At 39.2% G+C, this 20,367-nt stretch overlaps 2 protein-coding genes across 2 annotated transcripts in view; both read left to right on the top strand.

Annotated features, from left to right (window-relative positions):
• The window catches only part of LOC311305681 (uncharacterized protein), a gene marked incomplete at both ends in the record, with an annotated part of 309,017 nt that overhangs the window by 15,255 nt on the left and 273,395 nt on the right, over nt 1-20,367 (top strand). The window contains 3 exons of the mRNA XM_084433494.1: nt 7-135; nt 1,127-1,228; nt 1,378-1,530. Coding sequence (XP_084289620.1) covers nt 7-135; nt 1,127-1,228; nt 1,378-1,530 — 384 coding nt within the window. The remainder of the gene's footprint in view (nt 1-6; nt 136-1,126; nt 1,229-1,377; nt 1,531-20,367) is intronic.
• LOC311305670 (uncharacterized protein) overlaps nt 12,117-20,367 on the top strand; it is a gene marked incomplete at both ends in the record, with an annotated part of 10,940 nt that continues 2,689 nt past the window's right edge. The window contains 6 exons of the mRNA XM_084433484.1: nt 12,117-12,166; nt 13,856-13,967; nt 14,557-14,620; nt 14,723-14,775; nt 14,890-15,036; nt 19,708-19,890. Of these exons, the coding sequence (XP_084289610.1) occupies nt 12,117-12,166; nt 13,856-13,967; nt 14,557-14,620; nt 14,723-14,775; nt 14,890-15,036; nt 19,708-19,890 (609 nt within the window). The remainder of the gene's footprint in view (nt 12,167-13,855; nt 13,968-14,556; nt 14,621-14,722; nt 14,776-14,889; nt 15,037-19,707; nt 19,891-20,367) is intronic.

The raw sequence follows: 20,367 nt of genomic DNA, 5'->3' as shown, positions 1-20,367 counted from the left end.
CAATAGGGGATTCTAAATCAAGACCAGAGTGGAGAACTGACGCTTTAATGGCGATGAATGAAGGCTTATACAGTGTGCTGAAGGGGATGGTCAAAGGAAAATGGTTTCGTAGGAAAAATACAAGCTTGTCCAAAGGTGAGATCAGCTTGAAAACATATAGGGCCCTATCTTGCACCCAGCGCAATTGACTTTGTACACAGACGCATGTATCATTCCTATATTTTGCACCCGCGCAAAGCGGACTTTTCCCTCCACAGAAGCACGTCGGTTAACTAAGAAATACACTTGCGCTCCCCGGGGCGGTTCAGCGCAAAGAGGAGGCGTGTTCCGGCGCAAACGTTCCCTCATGCTATTTTACAGGTTTAGAAAACAATTGCGCCACTAACCGAAAAAAAACAGTTTAAAGTCAGTGGGGCGTTGCGCATGTTATTAATATGCTATTTTAAGGGCGCATGCTTGGCCTTAATCAATGTAGCGTGTGCACAATGCGCATACACTTTGATTCTCTCATCTACACACAGACGCAGCAGTTATCATTTTTGCAAATCATACATTATTACGAAAGATAAATAGATAGATAGATAGACAGTTTATTATAAAAGCATACATCTAGCTTACACATTTACCCAAATTATCATACGCCTGTTTAACCGAAGTTAATTTGGGTGTGTTTCTCCATCCCCAACGTCCCTGATGGGAACGTCGGTCTCCTCGGCCTTGAACCGCTCCTCGCGTGCGCCTGGCAAATCCGCCGTTATAATAGGAATTCGCTTTAGAACAAGCGCGCCTGCTCTTAAAGGGAATGTGAGATGTCGCTCTGATTGGTTTATTTCACGTTACGCCCAAACCACACCTATGAATAATGAAGCTACTTCAGACCAACCCCTTTTAGATTTGCGCCAGGCGCAAGAGTCATTTATCCCGCCGGGAAAATAGCAACAGCGCCAAGACCCGCCCTCAAAGTTACTTGCGCTTTGCGCTTTGACACTTGCGTTTCAGATCGTTAAAATAGGGCCCATAAAGCTCTTACACAAGTGACAATGAAATTACCTTGATGACAAATAAGCAAAGTGTAAAACACAGCGAATTGACAGTGAATGTTTAGCAATGAATACAACTTTTACAGAATGCCTGGATCTACTTTGGAAACTTCGTGACAGAGAGTTAAGGATCAACTTAAGGAACATTTTAGGCCATGACTGGTTTAAAGAAACCAAGCCGACAGACGGTGAGTAACCACTCGGATTCATGTCCGCTTCAGCCTGATGTTTCTGATGTTAGGCAACATGCAGAAAGTAAACATCATGCATGCAATTTTCCCCAAAGGAATGGATAGCATTAGCAGGGACGTGTTCGAATATGAGTATTTCACCAAAGGAATGGATTGCATTAGCAGGGACGTGTTCGAATATGAGTATTTCCCCAAAGGAATGGATAGCAGCAGCAGGGACGTGTTCGAATATGGATATATCCCCGAAGGAATGGATAGCAGCAGCTCAACAGATGCGTCTGCACAGAACATCTCGACAGGTAACATTAAAACAAATCAATACTCACATGTATGAAATAACAGTGGGACACATGGGGGTGTGCGATATTACAAATATTTGATCGTGGATGATTAAAATGTCTCCACGATCTGCTTTTGAAGAAATGTCGTAGTATCGTGTTACAGCGCACATTCTATCAGTTGCAGTTCTGTTACATTCACATCACATGTTAAGGCAGAGGATAGAGTTACACTCACGGGACACTGCCATTCACAAAAGTTACCGGTTAAACACTTCATTCGCATACACCCGAAGCTCACAGGCACTAAAAGCCTGTCAAACAGCGCCTAGATACTGGACTAAGTTATCTTTCTAGTCTTATTGTGCTAATACTGTCAAATACACACAAGCTTCACATAAACACAGTTGGTTATGTCTAAAGTGAAAGCAAATATTTGAGAGAAAATCAAGTGCACGTCATATGCATGTATATTAGACGCGTACTGATCTTAAAGTGACAGTAGCCTAATACTAAACATGCTGCCGCTGGTCCTTAAAGGACCCTATTATGCTACTTTAAAGGCTCCTAATGTTGTTCGGAGTCTCCTACAACAGGATTAATAGACACAGTTTTAGGTAATAGTGGCCATATATAATATAACAATATAATAGTGAAATATTTCAGTAAGAATAATAATGTGAGTTAGCCAGTTAGCAGGAGTGTCTTCGAAACATACAAGAAATATACCCAGGTAAAAAAGAATTATATTTAAAGGTGTGGTTGATTATGATTTCACTATTTTAGCTTTAGTGTGTAATGTTGCTGTTTGTGCATAAACAAAATCTATTATTTTGGGGGTGTTTTGAGCTAAAACTTCACATACACACTCTAGGGACATCAAAGACTTTTAAAAAGGGCATTATACCCCTTTAAATTGTACTATACTAAGTGTGTATTAAATCTGCAAAGATTTGTATGTATTACATGCATTATTTTGAAACAACTTCAAGTATATTAAGTGTATTTCAATATATGCTTAAGATCAATTTTAAGCTATTTGCACTATATTTTAATATATTCAATTGTACTAAAATGGAGCCACTTCAAGGACATTTACTACATTTAAGTGTATTTCTTTACATTTCATTAAAAATATACTTTCATATGTCTTAAACTACAGTTATAATATATTGAAGCTTAATGTTAATGTTCCTCAAGAACACTTAAATAGCATTTCAGCTCATTAAAAATGTATTAGCATTACACTAATAGTTTATTATAAAGCTGTTTTATTCAGTATTCAAAATGCTATATTAAAAGTGCAAAAATAAATCTATATGTTAAGACATACACAGACTTTGAAATCAAGAAAACTTTAATATAGTAGCCTATCTTGTGTACATTGCAAAATAAAACATAAGAGTACATTAAAAAAGTATAACAGCATATATAATCTCTTGAACAAAATACATAATAACAAAGATCAGTGAAATGCTATGGCAGAGTTATATTTATACATTTTTGTAGAACATTTCAGTTATACCTGTATTACTGAAAAGTACACCATTAATATTACATCACTAAATAAAAGCATCACAAAGCAATTTTCTGAAAAAAAAAAAAAAAAAAAGTTACAGAAAAACAATGTGCAGAAGTGAATAATGCATTATGTACAAACTTAGGCCTACAAATGGCTGAACCAAAGAAACAGAAGAGTTTGAATGTCACATCTTCATCTTCACATGGACGATCATCACTTCTTTGAGTACGACTCATCACTCAAGGGACCCCCCATAAGGACCAAAAAAATGACCTTGGGGGTCTTTCAAGCACAAGCGTTTTGCAAATCCTGCATTGAACGAGATTTGAGAAGCAGTCGTCAGTAAAATAAAGGGAACATAGCAAAAGTTTAGGATTATATTGCTGTGGTATCTTGGTAAAGATGAACTTTAACCACTGATTCTTCACATGCTCGTCCTTGGGCAGTGAAAAGAAACTGGCTTTACCTTCACATTGTAGAGCACAGCGCCGTCTTCTCGACATGATGCTGTCCAGTATCCACTTCAAGTTTTCCCTGGTGTCTCTGCGCACGCAATAAGTGGGCGGGTAATATGCTAATGTTTCGTCTTGATGTCACAACGAAACGGCTTAGGACTAGTTTTTAAAAACGATTAATTTAACTGAATCAGAGTCAACACTTACTTTTGAAAGACAATAACTTTATAAACGGTGCACTTCCAGATTTAAAACTTTGCAGGATGTTTTCATTCACTTAGAGCTGTGTTACACTACACCATTTTCAAAAATTCACAATAGGGGCACTTTAAAGGGAAAGTTCACCCAAAACTTAAAATTCTATCATTATTTACTCACTCTAATGTTGTTCCAGACCTGTATTAATTTCTTTCTTGTGCTGAACACAAAATAAGATATTTTGAAGAATGTCGCTATCCAAACAGTTGCTGGTCTTGTAGGAAAAACTATACTATGGAAGTCACTGGTGACCAGCAACTGTTTGGTTACCCACATTCTTCAAAATAACTTTTATTTTCAACAGAAGACAGAAATTTATTCGAGTTTAAAACAACTTGAGAGAGTAAATGATGACAATTTTCAATTTGAGGGGAACTATCCTTTTAATGTTAATAAAACACAAAGAGAAAATCACTCACTGCTCTTGACTGAGAACTTTTAATAAGAATCAATGTATCATTTATACAGTGAAGTCTATGTAGTGTTTTATTTTTATATTTGTTAATTTAATGTCTTTCTTCAGCGCTACTATTAAATACACCTACTGTAGCTGAAAAAATACAGCACTGTTTATTTCAGTTGTATATATGTAATGTGTATCTTTGTTTATATTTTTTAATAACAAAAAAAAAAGAATGACAAAGGTTATTATCTTTGCTACTTTGGGCCAAATGTCTGCCATTCTTTTGATTTTATTTTATATGTTGTTACTTTTTAAGACTCTGTTTTTAAAATAGGGACATTAGTTTGGCTTTTATGCTCAGTCACTTGAAAAATAATAAAACCAACATTTAAAATAGAATCGTGATTAAATCGTGAATAATGATTTTCTTGAAAAAAATGGTGATTTGATTTTTTTGCCATATCGCCCACCCCTAGAGACACGATTACTGTGTGACTTCTGTGCAGCACAGCATTAGCACTGTGCTTGTAATTTGGCTGTGCCTCTTCTAGTAATGTGAACTTCAATGCTAAACCTGCTAATTATTCACATGAACATCACAGGACAGTTTTACGTGTTTCCTTCTGTGCCTGACCGCGAGCCTTCGCAGGAGCATCCACAAACACCCGAAGAAGAGCCAACAGACCGTGAGTCTCCAGTTATCTTGCAGTGCTATAGTCTAGATTTTTGTAGCGAGTAAACTGAGATTTCTACACCCTTAGTTCTAGAGACAATTCAATATAGCAACAACCCCCTGCTGCTACAGTTACGTTAATGAGAACATATATGCTACTTTTACTTATAGTAGAGGTAAATATAGCCTGCGTATCACGTACCACTAGATTCATGTCCATTTCAATCTGGTTCTCTGTTCTGGTTTTGTTTGTAATCTCCACTCATACTGGCTCCTCACCTGATCTGCACTGGTGTGTTCAGTCTCATGCTGTATGTTAACATGTTGTTGCTGTGTGTTTTTCAGTGACCTTAATATTTCCTGATGAACCGACACTGCAACATATATACTTTGAGTCTCTTTATAAAGTGGGAAAGAAACTGAGACATGGTGATCGTGTCCATAAAGGAATTAGAAGATCGGACGGCCAGAAAGTATGTTGCTCTTTCTCCATAACCAAACGTTTTGTCTCTTGTTTCCTTCTGTGAACTTTGAGTCTTGCCATAAACATCAGTGTTGACAGTTTTGATCAAAAAGTGTTTAAAAAATTGAAAGACTGTAGATGATCATGTGCAAAAAAATGTCATTATTTTTTTAGGTTTACATCAAATTTGTTGAGAGGTGCAGACTTTGGGAAACATCGGTAAGTTGACAAGACTTAATTATTCATGAAATTCTCTAGTAAGAATTGGTTTGTTAAATGCGGTATGTAGATAGTATGAGATATAACTGAATTACACACCCAAAGCCTAGAAGAATCGGTTATAGAGTTCATGTTAAGTTTTTAAAAAAAAATTGTATTAAATGATGATTTTTTTCATCAATTTAAAAAAAAAATTCTTTCATTAGCTGGGTTTGTGTTTTCATCCTTAATATCAGGTCAGAAAACATGAGCAGTAACATAAGCAAACGAAGTAGCATTTGAATGCATTTTAATAACAGACAACATAAAGACAGAACGTAGAATTTGTAAGGTGAAACTGTCATATCGAGCAGGGATTAACATAGGACCTTTAACAACCGTATAAATGTGGTCTGTTTTAAGTGTGATGTGCTTACAATGGTCTTATTTTGAATAGTGAAGAATGAACAAAAAGGGTGGCTAACCGCACACTGCTCCACTCAAGACTGCAAAAGTCTACAAAAACATTTTTTTCTTTTATAAATTGCATCGTGCCATTTATAAAATGCAATTTATTGAAATGTTTTAGTAGACTTTTCCAGTCTTGAGTGGATCAGTGTGCGGTTAGCCACCCTTTTTGTTCATTCTTCAATATACCATTGGCTCTACGCACCTGTAGTACAAGGACCTGCAGTAGCAGGACTTTTTTCCTGTTTGGAGCACTACATATTTTTTCTAGTTTCATTTTATTTTGAATAGTTCAATATAAATTAAATTAATTTGGCAAATGCATTTCAATCTCCCAATATTCGCATTTAATCCTTTTTCGCACAAGTCAAAAACCACCTCAAGCGAGTGTGTGAACTTTTTTGCGACTTAAGGGATTTTTTTCTCATTTGCCGTTTCCATCACGTTTCTGATGCGAGACTTCAAAATGTGCATAAAAACAGGGTGATGGAAACATAGCTAATGCTTTCGTCTTTCATTTCCCTCACTCTTTGATTAGGAGATTTGAAATTATCAAATGTTTTGTCAATCTCTTTTCTTTAGCCTCAGTTTGTCGAAGAGGGGGCTACATATCTGGAAATGCAAAAGCATTCAACTTGCGACCATTTCATACGGTTATATGACCGTTTCATCTTGGAAGACCAAAACATCCTGATAATGGAACCTCTTCCTGACTATGTGACTTTGAGTGAGTTCATCAGAAGAAAAGGAAGGCGCCTGAATGATGAAACAGCGAACCACATCATGGCTCAAATCTTGGTTGCAGTGGATGATATACATATTCATTACCCATGTCTCAAGAGATTTATACTGATCAACCCAAAAACCATGCATATAAAATATGCACACATTACCGAAAAAGACCTTAATGGTGAGTTGGCTTTTTGAACACAGATCACTGATGACTGGTGATAACTGGTGATGTTTTACTAAACACTGGAAATGTCTTGCTTGCAGGATATGATTATAAAAACCCGGAGGATGAGGAAGAATTCTTCTTTATATTAATGGTGATTTTGCGTCACGGCTTGTTCAAGGGTAAGATTGATAACAAGAACAAAATGGAAATAACATTGCTTGGAAAACATATAAAGCTGTGACACATAAAGTGACAGTAAAATGATAAGTGTCAAACCTTGATGACGAATGAGCAAAGTGTAAAACACAGGGGAATGATAATGAATGTTAGCAGTGATTAAATGTTCATGCCATAGTAACAGTAACAATTGCTTTGTATGTCATGGTAACATTCACCTTACGTCTAGCCTACTACAGAAAGGTCAAACGTGATTAATCCGCTCTCTTCACAGGCATTAATTCAAAATATTGGCAGTGGGCAAAATACTACTTGACTAGAGAGAACCCCTGGATTGAATTACAAGAAATCTTTGAAAAAGTAAGAATTTATTTTTGTTACTCAATTCAGGCCTTTAAATCAAAAAGACATTATTTGAGATAGAACAGTCTCAGACCTAGCCTGGCTCCGCCCTCCTGCGGACTTCCGTTCAATTTTATTTCCCTTCAGTACTACGTCTGGGATTGTGGTGTATTCTTTGGTTTTCTCCGATCATTTTTTTGGCGGTCCAATCAGCGAACAGAGGGGAGTGGCTGAGAATGATGACGTCGAGGTCGTGCGCTAGTTTGAGTTGTAGGTTACGTCACGACCAAAGGTTAGCGATTGGTAATGGCAGATCCAGAGTGACTCTGGGCAGATCCAATAGTTTTAAACTTCAACAGAATACCCGCCTACAAGGAAGTTAGCGCTTGTCAATGGAGAGAGGCCAGACTCTCTGTACAAATGAAATATACGAGAGTCTGGTAGAACCAGACTATCTCAGACCTGCCGACCTGTACGCATTTTGACCTCAAAGTACGTTGGTACGATTTGTCACTCTAAACTATGCAAAAACCTGGTGCACGCGCTGTACTCAAATCAAGCAACAGCAGAAGAAGAAGAGTTCGACCGATCATAGCGCTGGTTCATTCCCCAAATAGCAAGCCAGGATGATTGACAAATGCGTAAGGCTTATGATTGAAAAGAGACAGCAATACAGAATCCCGCTCGATCCTCCTTCCACTCCCGCCGTCTGATGGATTTCTTAAGCGAGGACAGTACAGTAGTCCCGGTGCTTCTGACTCCTTACAGTAAATAGGCTGGGGGAGATTTGTTGAAATATTTAATTGAGTTTACTTAATCCTCTGCGTGATCACATGGATTGACTCTAAAAATACGCTCTGTCATTCATAGTCACTCTGAACATTATAATCTAAATAAACTTGAAATTGCTATGGCTTTATGAAAGTGCTCTGACTTGTGGATGACTGACAACTGCGAGTCTGGAGAAACAAGCATTTATTTATTCATTCATTCTCAGTGTTGAGAAATGTAGCATGAATGTGTAATGTTCATAGGCGTCGATTTCGGTGAGGACGGTGGGTACGTCATGAGTCATTTTGTACCCACCACTTTTAACTTCCGTCCATAATAATTTGACTTTTGGTTACATTTTTTGACCGTTTTCAGTGGTTATGAGGAGCAATATGAGAGAGAAATTTGGTAATCATTGTCTGACCCAACAAAAATCCATTATAATATTCATTTTATTTCATTTTTCGTGTTCACATTTAGGCCTATGAGGGAAAAAACAACGTGTCAGTTCTTGGTTACGGATTTGACCGCTCTGAAAGCGGCACTAAAAGACTGCTTTAAAACTTTCACAGAGACCTCAAAACAGAACAGCTGCCTTTCTTTAAAGTGAATTTCGTTTTGTATTAATTGTATCTTAATTTTAATCAATGTTTCATGAACCAATTGCCTGGATTTAATAAATAATAAGTAAATATAGCAGACAATAGATAATCACGACACGGAGGCGCCGGCGCGTGAACTGGAGCTGGTCTCATAAATATAAAGAAGCCTACTTGCCTATAGAAGCAGAAGAGTGGGTCATATGTCTAATGCTTTTTGAAAACTTAAGGCTTTCTTCTTCATAAAACGAGTCGGACATCACATTTTTGTATACATTTTAATTTATTTACATTAATAAGCTACAGCAGGCACGGCGCCAGGATTCCAGTTTTGGATGGGCCAGACCAATTGTGAGTGGGCCTTAAATTAAAAACGTTTAATTGAAAACGTTATCCAATCACTGTTTAACCTAATAAAAAATATTGACTAATATACTGTTATATTATCTGTGCATATGAAAAATATAGATTTTAATAGCTTGATGCTCTTTAAATATTTTGTTGCATTGTAAAAAGTTTCGGTGCATAGGACGGACCTATCCGCGATCGCTCTCCATGGTTCTGACCAAAGAAGAGCGCTTTGGAATCTCCATTACACATCATAGGCATCATACCTGGGCTGCATTTTCCGATAACATTGTCTCTTAGCGCGCTACGAAGACTCTTAAGGTATAACTTAACTAAAGGTATACTACCACTAAAGGTATATCATTGCTAGGCGTTGGGTTGGAAAATATGTGACGTCATTGTTTTTAATTTAATCAATGTTGATTATGAAAGTGAGCATGAAGCATGATAAAGATATAATGCATCATTAAATGCACAATATGTCTGAAGACATGGAGTGGGTAAAACATGATTTTGACCACTTCATTAAGTTTTGTTTTGTAGAAAGACTCTTTTTAAAAGATTTTCGTTTTGTATAAATTGTATCTTAATTTTGATCAATGTTTTATCAACCAATTGCCTGTATTTAATAGATAATAAGCAAATATATAGCAGACAATGTAAGGCGCCGGCACAATCACTTGCATTGGACGTGAACTGGAGGGCGCCGAAACTCAGCTTGTGCCTCACAGATTTGAGAAATATAGGCTATCTATTATAGAAAGCTTGAAATGTCTACTTTTAAATGAAAATATTTGAAACCAAAAGAAATAGGCTACTCTCTGATTATGTAATCCGAAATGTGCATTTCTCTCTGGCGTTCATGGCGAGTCCGCATCGTCAACTTAATCTTTGCAGCGACACAGAAAACACCAGTTTATTAATAAACAATTCAATGTCTCCTTGCTAATTTAGACACATTCATAATCATTACTTTTACCGGTTCTTTGTGGCAAGCTTTATGCGTGCGGTCGTGCGCTTGAGTGGGGCTTTTTTACGTAAACGCTCATTATCCTGTAGGCTATATAAGTAATTAAATTAATATAAAGGGGCGATTTGTCCACTAATGGCTTAAATGAACAACTACTAGTCGACTAGAAAAAACTTTAGTCGGAGGCAGCCCTTATTCCACATATTTTCGAACCAGCAGGCCATTCTGGGTTGAGCGAGCGACCCTGAGCGGAATGAGCGAGCGGAGCGGAATATTCAGAAATGCGCTCTCCGCTCACATGCTCTGATCGGAACAAACCCGAACCTCACTGTCTGCTGAACTTGCGCAGACACATCAAAATATAACCAGTTTTTTAAAATGGTTTTTAAAACTAAACATTTAGACTATTTGAGCACAAATTATGAGCTTATTGACGATTTTTTATAATTCTTGACAAAATTATATAGTAAAAGTTTTTTTGTTGTTGTTGCTGTTTTTTTGAAAAAAAGTTTTGTGTGGGCCTGTTGAAAAGTGGGGCTGTGCCTGAGCTACAGGACATCATCTTTCAAAACATGACCTGCGCGAAAGAGAAAAAAAAATGAATGCGTCATTGTACCCAGCACTTCTGAAAATGCACTTCCGAATGCGTCTCTGTCCCCAGCACATTTCAAACCAAACTGACGCCCATGGTAATGTTATTGTGTTAAAAATAACTAAAGTACCTAATTATGTTACATATTCATTTAGTATGAAAACTAGCATGTTAATTACTTATGGATTTAAAAGTACCATTGTCTCAGTGCTGCGCAAGCTCTCTTTCACAAACGCGCACACACAGAGAGAGAAGACGGGCAACTGTAAGTCTAAATTTTGTTCTTGCTTGTGTTTTTTTCTGTCAAAATATTAGAAAGCATTTCGTATTATCCATCATTATCCATTTTTAAAAATAGTTAAAATACCGTTAACAAAACCCCTCATTATATAGGCCTACTTGATAATTATTTTTAGAATAAGTGATTCGTTTTGCTACTATTTGTCCTGTCTATTCATTGTCAACAGTTTTCTATAAATAAGTTTGTATGGGGATATTTAATTTAATTAATCAATCAACAATACTATTGATCAGCATTACCAAACGTGGACGTTTTCCACTAGAAACAAACATTGATGTATTATTTTAATTTAATACTGTGAAGCTGCTTTGATACAACCTGTATTGTGAAAAGCGCTATATAAATAAACTTGACTTGACTTGACTATTGGCTAACGTTTTTTCAGCTAATGCGTGTCCTGTTTATAATGTACCACTGATGGTAATCAAAAATAATTTCAAGGTTGGCAGGTCTGCAGACTAATAAATAACTAGATTCGTTAAATAGATGAAATTATTGTCACACAACAGCCAGTTCTTCAGTCGAGCAGTTTTAATGATTCTTAATATTTAAACAAAGGAGTGACGACAGTGAAGAACAGGAGAGGACCAGCAGTTCGTTACAACAATACAGCACAGCCGGCCTGGAGTGATGCGTGCAAGTGGAGGACACGCTGCGCGTGACATGTGACGTATTGCATTTTGTATCTTTGTAGCCTAACTTGTGCAACTTTGTACACATTTGTTTGAGTTCATTATTCACATTTTAGTTCGATTGCTCCTGTCTGCCTCGTTGCTTCTGCTGCTGTTTGCGTTGGTGTGCGTCTGAAAAGCTTTGTATATCTTCCTGTTTTGAATCATTATTTAATATCATTCCTTGTTGTTTATACTGCTAAATATAACTTACTCAACATCACACATTAACCTGACATAGCTAGCTTCAAACTAAATCGTTATTGCTAGCACAACACACCAGCAATTCGCTAGCCTGTTAGCATGCCATCCGCACGCTCTTTTATTTATTTATTTTTCTCGCTCGCGCCTTTTACAAGTCCATCAAACAACTTAAGTGAGTAGGATCAGTCAACAAACACAGTAAATCATGTCATCTTCTCCTTTTATTGTTACTTGCACCTCATGCAACATGTTTAGCATATCCTTCTCTGTCAGCACAGGATTTACATGTGATAAATGCAGGGAGATAGTAAAGCTGACAGGGAAGATTCCAGAACTAGAGACACGTATCCAAACTTCAATCGAGGATAGTAAGAATACAAGGGCTTTAGATACTGCTTTGGATGCGACTAGCTTAGTGAACTCTGTACATTGTTCGGTTCCGGCTGAAGTAGAGCCCGCGCAGCAGGGCAATTGGGTGACGGTGAGACGGTGAGACGCTATAGTCGCGGGACAAAACACCGCTCTTCCGTTCCGATAACAACATTAAAGAGGTTCTCCCCACTCAGTGAAACACCCACTGAGAATCCTGTTGATTGTTCCCTAGTTATTGGCGAATCTATTACACGGAACGTGAAAATAGAGACACCAGCCACCATAGTCACATGTTTGCCGGGAGCCAAGAGCGCCTGACATCAAAGCAAATTTAAAAGTGCTGGCAAATGCTAATCGTAAATTCTCTAAGATTATTATTCACGTCGGCACAAATGATGTTCGACTCTGCCAGTCGGAGATCACCAAAATTAATATTAAAGAGGTGTGTGAACTCGCAAGTACGATGTCAGGCACTGTAATTTGCTCTGGCCCCCTTCCTGTTCGCAGGAGTGATGAGATAGTCAGTAGATTGTGTTCACTCAATGACAGGCTGTCAAGGTGGTGTCTGCAAAATAATATAGAATTCATAGACAATTGGAAAAGTTTTTGGGGCAGACCTGACCTGTTGAAAAGAGATGGTATTCATCCCTCCTGGGATGGTGCTGCTCTTCTCTCTAGTAATATGGCTCATAGTCTTAGAGCTCAAACATGACAATCTGGGGCTCAGGTCAGAAAGCAGACAGACTGGCTAAACCGACCGTCTGCTAGCGGCCTCGCGTCACCAAGGTCAGATAAATCCCATCACATAGAGCCTCTTTCACCTAGCTATCATCACATAGAGACTGTGTCTGTTCCCCGAATTTGGAAATCCAAAAAAACGTTTCAACCCATCTAAGGTTAAAAATTTAATTGATGTTCAACAAATAAAAAACAGCTATAATACAGATGAGCAAATGATAAAGCTTGGGTTGCTGAATATTCGATCCCTTACTTCAAAAGCACTTATTGTTAATGATATGATTACTGACTGTAATCTAGATGTGCTGTGTTTGACAGAAACCTTGCTAAAACCAAACGATTACATTACTTTAAATGAGTCCACCCCGCAAGATTACTGTTATAAACATGAACCTCGTCTGAAAGGCAAAGGGGGAGGTGTTGCTGTAAGTAATAGTAATATTTTCAAAATCACTAAGAAATCTAAAGAGAGATTTAAGAGAGCAGCCAGAAAAATGGAGAGAAACTGGAAGAAAACAAAACTAGATGTATTTCGCATTTCATGGAAAGAGAGTTCGATTGCATACAGAGAGGCCTTAAAAGCTGCTAGATCTGCTTATTTTTCAACCCTATTAGAAGAAAATAAACAAAACCCTAGGTATTTATTTGAAACCGTGGCGAAACCAGAAATTTCCAAGCAACACAGCAGTAATGACTTTATGAACTTCTTCACTTATAAGATTGATAATATCAGGTACAAAATTATAACTATGCAACTGTCACAGGTCGGGGGGGTCAAGCCAGACTGCACCCACCCCTAAAACCCAGGACCACCTCGAGGAGCGTACCAAAGACCAGACAGACAAATAGAATAAAGTTTGACAAGTTTTATTGAATAAAATTAAGTTAAAAAGTCCTAATGGAGCTTCTGGGTCCCCCAACAGGTGCGGGGACCAAACCGCCGACCCCAGGGAAGGCAGGGAATTCTCCGAGACAACTCGTGCCAGAACGTACCAACTAGGAGAGGAGGAAGTCGACCACCGGCCCAGCAAACAGGTAAGTATCCAGGTAAGCAAACCTTCTCGGACCGTCGAACTATCAGGGCGTGGCCGGTACGGGAGCTGATGGCCAGAAGGAGAATCTTCTGGCAGGCAGGTGAATATCCAGATACGTATACCTTCTTAGGACGCAGAGCGGGACAAGGTCTCGTGGTCGAGGAGGATCTTCCCTTGGGCAGGCAGGTGAATATCCCGGTAAGCCGACCTTCTCGGACCGTTGAACACTCAGGGCATGGCCGGTACGGGAGCTGATGGCCAGGAGGAGAATCTTCTACCAGGCAGGTGAATATCCAGGTACGTATACCTTCTGAAGGCGCGGAGAGGGACAGGGTCTCGTGATCGAAGAGGATCTTTCCTTGGGCCGACAGGTGAGTATTCAGGTAAACAGACTTCCTCAAACCGTTGAACAATCAGGGCGCGTGGCCAATACAGGAGCTGATGACCAGGAAGAGAATCTTCTACCAGACAGGTGAATATCCAGGTACATATACCTTCTTAAGACGCGAAGCGGGGCAAGGAGGATCTTCCCTTGGGCAGACAGGTGAGTATCCCGGTAAGCAGACCTTCTCAAATCGTTGAACACTCAGGGCGTGGCCGATACGGGAGCTGATGACCAGAAGAGAATCTTCTACCAGACAGGTGAATATCCAGGTACATATACCTTCTTAAGACACGAAGCGGGACAAGGGAGGGGGGCGAGCCTCTGCCAAGCGGATCACGTGAATGCTTCCAACGTGAGTCTCTTTCTTCAAGCAGACATCCACCGGAGGGGCTTTAACGGAGGAATTCTTCTGCGAAACAGACAAGTAAGTAACTCAAGAACGTGCGTGCTTCTCTTCAGTACAGAGACAAAAGCTTACGGCTGGGGTGTGCTTCTGTAAAGCAGACGGAAGTATGTCTAATGTATGTCTCTCCTTCAGGCAGGCATCACATACGAGGACATTTGCAGAGGACTTCTATTAAACAGGCAGAGTGAGTTATTCAAGTACATGCATGCTTTTCCTCAGTGCAGCGACACGAACTTACGGCTGGAGTGTGTTTCTGTAAAGCAGATGGAGGTGTCCAATGTGAGTCTCTCCTTCAGGCAGGCATCACATAAGGGGACATTTGCAGAGGACTTCTCTATTAAACAGGCAGAGTGAGTTATACAGGTACATGCATGCTTTTCCTCAGTGCAGCGACACGAGCTTACGGCTGGAGTGTGTTTCTGTAAAGCAGATGGAGGTGTGTCCAATGTGAGTCTCTCCTTCAGGCAGGCATCACATAAGGGGACATTTGCAGAGGACTTCTCTATTAAACAGACAGAGTAAGTTATACAGGTACATGCATACTTTTCCTCAGTACAGAGACAGGAGCTTACGGCTGGAGTGTGTTTCTGTAAAGCAGACAGACGAGGAAGTATTTCTAATGTGAGTCTCTCCTTCCAGCAGACATCACGTAAAGGGACAGATGAAGAGTGTCTTCTATTTGAGCAGACAGAGTAAGTTATACAGGTACATGCATACTTTTCCTCAGTGCAGAGACAAGAGCTTACGGCTGGGGTGTGTTTCTGTAAAGCAGACAGACGAGGGGGTATTTCTAATGTGAGTCTCTCCTTCCAGCAGACATCACGTAAAAGGACATTGACGGAGAGTGTCTTCTATTTGAGCAGACAGAGTAAATTATACAAGTACGCACATTCTTCCCAACATGCAAAGATGAAATATTCACATTTAACACCTGAAGTCCCTCTTCAGTGACAGCAGATGAAAATAAGAAATGGGGAGTACACGGCGGTCAGTATATATGATCCCCACACACTGCAACCTCACTTCAAGCCAATACTGTGTAACACATCAATTCAGGCACTGCATATCCACTCTCTCTCTCAGTGCAATAAGGCCAGCACTCACCCAATGATCGATCCTTCCACTGTCGTACTGAATCAGTTCTCATCAAATAGCGAGGGGATTCGGGTGCCTTCTTACTGGCACGGAGGACAAAGCTTCCTCGTCACTCGCTCACACTCAGAAGAAGAGAAACAAGAGTTCAATGATAACTCAGTCCAACCACTCTCAAGTGACAATTACACTCGTGATCAAACACACTTCACAACTTCATATCCAGATCGGTGCAGGTGCATGCATTCAATAAGATCCGATATCATACTACATATCTCCCTTCCAATGATGACAGCATTCTCCAGTCTTCACTCAATCTCCATAACTCACTCGCTTTCACGTTCACACAATCGCCGTTGCACCCTTAATACAGCCGAGCCCTCGCAACACTCTCCAGATGCCTCCGCGAATCAGCAACACCACCACAGAAACGACTTCTCTCGGGGGAGAACCACCCCAACTATCTCTTCACTTTTCCTTTTATACACTCCATTTGCCTACACAGCCCCATCACAGATCCCAGCGTAAATCCCCCACACCTGATTTTTATCTGTCATTAACCGCCGTTGTTATGGAGACAGATACACAGCCGGAACCGGCCCGGTGTTACAATGGCATCGTCCCGGGGGGAACATAACTTCAGCGGGACTTAGTTCCGCCTCAACTTTGTTACCTCGTGACACAACCGTCTACTACAGTATCGCATTAGGGAGTGCATTGTAGTCTCCCTGAGGAAAAATTTTATTCATTTATTGCTATAGGAGAGGAAGAATTCGCTAAACTCGTTAAATCATCTAAACCGACAACATGTATGTTAGACCCTATACCGACCAAGCTACTGAAAGAGATGCTTCCAGAGGTCATAGATCCTCTTCTTACTATCATCAATTCATCTTTGTCTCTAGGATACGTACCAAAAACCTTCAAGCTGGCTATGATTAAACTGCTTGTTAAAAAAAAAAAACGCAACTTGATCCTACAGAATTAGTCAATTACAGGCCGATCTCGAATCTACCCTTTCTGTCAAAGATACTAGAAAAGGCAGTATCTTCACAACTATGTTCCTTTTTAGAAAGAAATGATATCTGCGAGGATTTTCAGTCAGGATTTAGACCGTACCATAGTACCGAGACAACGCTCATTAGAGTCACAAATGATTTGCTCTTATCATCCGATCGTGGTTGTATCTCGCTATTAGTGTTACTCAATCTTAGTGCTGCATTTGACACTATTGACCACAACATTCTTTTAAATAGACTCGAAAATTATGTTGGCATTAGTGGAATTGCATTAGCAATCATACTTTAATCATATAAATCATACTAAATCATACTTATCTGACCGTTATCAGTTTGTAGCAGTAAATGAAGAATGTCTTATCGATCACAAGTTCAGTATGGCGTACCACAAGGCTCAGTACTAGGACCACTGCTGTTCACTCTGTACATGCTGCCATTAGGAGATATCATTAGGAAGCATGGAATTAGCTTTCACTGTTATGCCGATGATACTCAGCTCTATATTTCTTCACAACCTAACGAAAACTACCAATTCACAAAATGAACGGAATGCATAGCTGATATAAAAAAAACTAGTAAAGACTAGTAATTTCCTTCTACTAAATTCTGAAAAAAACAGAGATTCTAATTATTGGACAAAAAACGTCCTCATGTAATAACCTAGAATACTGTCTAACACTTGATGTCTGCTCTGTCAAGTCTTCGTCGTCGGTTAGGAACCTGGGTGTGCTCTTTGATACCAATCTTTCACTTGAAAGTCACGTGTCTAGTATCTGTAAAACCGCAGATACTAGATACGAGCTCTTAACGCATTATAGTCCTATTGCGATCTCAAAATTCCGGCCAGTTGATAATACCTAGAATATCAAAATCAACTGCTGGCGGTAGATCCTTCTCCTATTTAGAACCAAAACTTTGGAACAGTCTTCCTACCATCTTTGTCTCTAGGATACGTACCAAAAACCTTCAAGCTGGCTATGATTAAACTGCTTGTTAAAAAAAAAAAACGCAACTTGATCCTACAGAATTAGTCAATTACAGGCCGATCTCGAATCTACCCTTTCTGTCAAAGATACTAGAAAAGGCAGTATCTTCACAACTATGTTCCTTTTTAGAAAGAAATGATATCTGCGAGGATTTTCAGTCAGGATTTAGACCGTACCATAGTACCGAGACAACGCTCATTAGAGTCACAAATGATTTGCTCTTATCATCCGATCGTGGTTGTATCTCGCTATTAGTGTTACTCAATCTTAGTGCTGCATTTGACACTATTGACCACAACATTCTTTTAAATAGACTCGAAAATTATGTTGGCATTAGTGGAATTGCATTAGCAATCATACTTTAATCATATAAATCATACTAAATCATACTTATCTGACCGTTATCAGTTTGTAGCAGTAAATGAAGAATGTCTTATCGATCACAAGTTCAGTATGGCGTACCACAAGGCTCAGTACTAGGACCACTGCTGTTCACTCTGTACATGCTGCCATTAGGAGATATCATTAGGAAGCATGGAATTAGCTTTCACTGTTATGCCGATGATACTCAGCTCTATATTTCTTCACAACCTAACGAAAACTACCAATTCACAAAATGAACGGAATGCATAGCTGATATAAAAAAAACTAGTAAAGACTAGTAATTTCCTTCTACTAAATTCTGAAAAAAACAGAGATTCTAATTATTGGACAAAAAACGTCCTCATGTAATAACCTAGAATACTGTCTAACACTTGATGTCTGCTCTGTCAAGTCTTCGTCGTCGGTTAGGAACCTGGGTGTGCTCTTTGATACCAATCTTTCACTTGAAAGTCACGTGTCTAGTATCTGTAAAACCGCAGATACTAGATACGAGCTCTTAACGCATTATAGTCCTATTGCGATCTCAAAATTCCGGCCAGTTGATAATACCTAGAATATCAAAATCAACTGCTGGCGGTAGATCCTTCTCCTATTTAGAACCAAAACTTTGGAACAGTCTTCCTACCATTGTCCGGGAAGCAGACACACTCTGTCAGTTCAAAGCTAGATTAAAGACACATCTCTTTGACCTAGCATACACATAACACATTATAGACTTCTATAATTCAATGTTAGGCTGCATAGATTAGGTCAGCTGGAACCGGGAACACCTTCCATAAATCCTGATGTACTCGTTACATCATAAGAAGAATGGCATCTACGCTAATATTAGTCTCTCTGTTTATCCCGAGGTTTACCGCAGTCAGCCGGATCCAAATCCGATGAAGGACCTGCGCCTCGACACGATGACAACGCAGTCCTGAAATGTCCACTAGTCTCTCCCTGTGAAGGCCTCCCTCCCCTCCCTTTACCTCTCTACAGATAAAGCGTTGTCGGGATAATTCCGGTTCGCGTGGCTACGTGGAAGCGATAAAAATTCTGTATAATTAATTTTAAGGCCAGACCAGTAGTATGTTGAGGGTTGATTTGTAGGGAAGGACTACACGCCTGCGTACATATATTCAAACGTGCATACCTATAGACTGAACTCGTAATACGCATGTGCACGTCATCAGCATTCTCACTAGTTTGCGCAGAAAGAACTTAAGAGTTTTCTGTTAGAACGGTGTCGTGTTAGCGGCAAAAGTTGCAAAAGTTAATAACTACATTTTACATTTAGTCATTTAGCAGACGCTTTTGTCCAAAGCGACTTACAAATTAGGACTAAATTAAGCAAGTCATCGTGAAGAGGCAAGAAACAATGCAAGAAGTGCTCAAAATACGAAGTTCAGGCATTGTTCAGAGTAGCATAAGCCCGATAAGTGAGGATTTAAAGGAATTTTTTTAATGAGGTTAAGTGCTCACGGAAGGTGAAGAAGTTAGCAAAATCATCATCAGCAGTTAAAGAGGAGGCGGGTGGAGGTGGACAGAGGAGAGAGCTGAATGTCTTGAAGAGTGATCGTGTGTTAGAGGAGCTGTCGATCTTTTTGTGGAATTATGAAGAAATGAACATCAACAGAAAAGGAAGAGAGCAGAGACTGATACATACTCAGGTCAGATGTGTCTTTTGATTTGCGCCATTTCCTCTCCGCTGCCTTGAGTTCGGTCCGGTGTTCACGAAGAACCTCAGATCACCAGGGGTTATCTATAACTATAACTATACTATAACTAATCTATAACTATAACTAATAGACTAACTAATCTATAACTATAACTAATGATCGTTGCGACCGAAGTGAATCAATCAAACTAACTTTAGCTGGACAATAACTTTATTCTAGAGCTGCTATAAAGCCAAAACAATCTCTGTTACTGTAATTTCCTATTATCTCTGTAAAGCCGCTTTGGAACAATCTACATTGTTAAAAGCGCTGTATAAATGAAGACTTGACTTATTTAAAATGTTTACCTTCACACAAATCTGTATTTTATTTAGACGCGTTCCTTCTTTAAATAACAGCCGCGTCTGAAAAGTATTGCAGTTTTAATTTTATTGCACTTATGCCTGGTACAGATTACACGATTTAGAC

Source organism: Rutilus rutilus (assembly GCF_951802725.1).
Source record: "Rutilus rutilus genome assembly, chromosome: 16".
Taxonomy (NCBI): domain Eukaryota; kingdom Metazoa; phylum Chordata; class Actinopteri; order Cypriniformes; family Leuciscidae; genus Rutilus; species Rutilus rutilus.
This window is presented reverse-complemented; position numbering and strand designations above follow the sequence as displayed.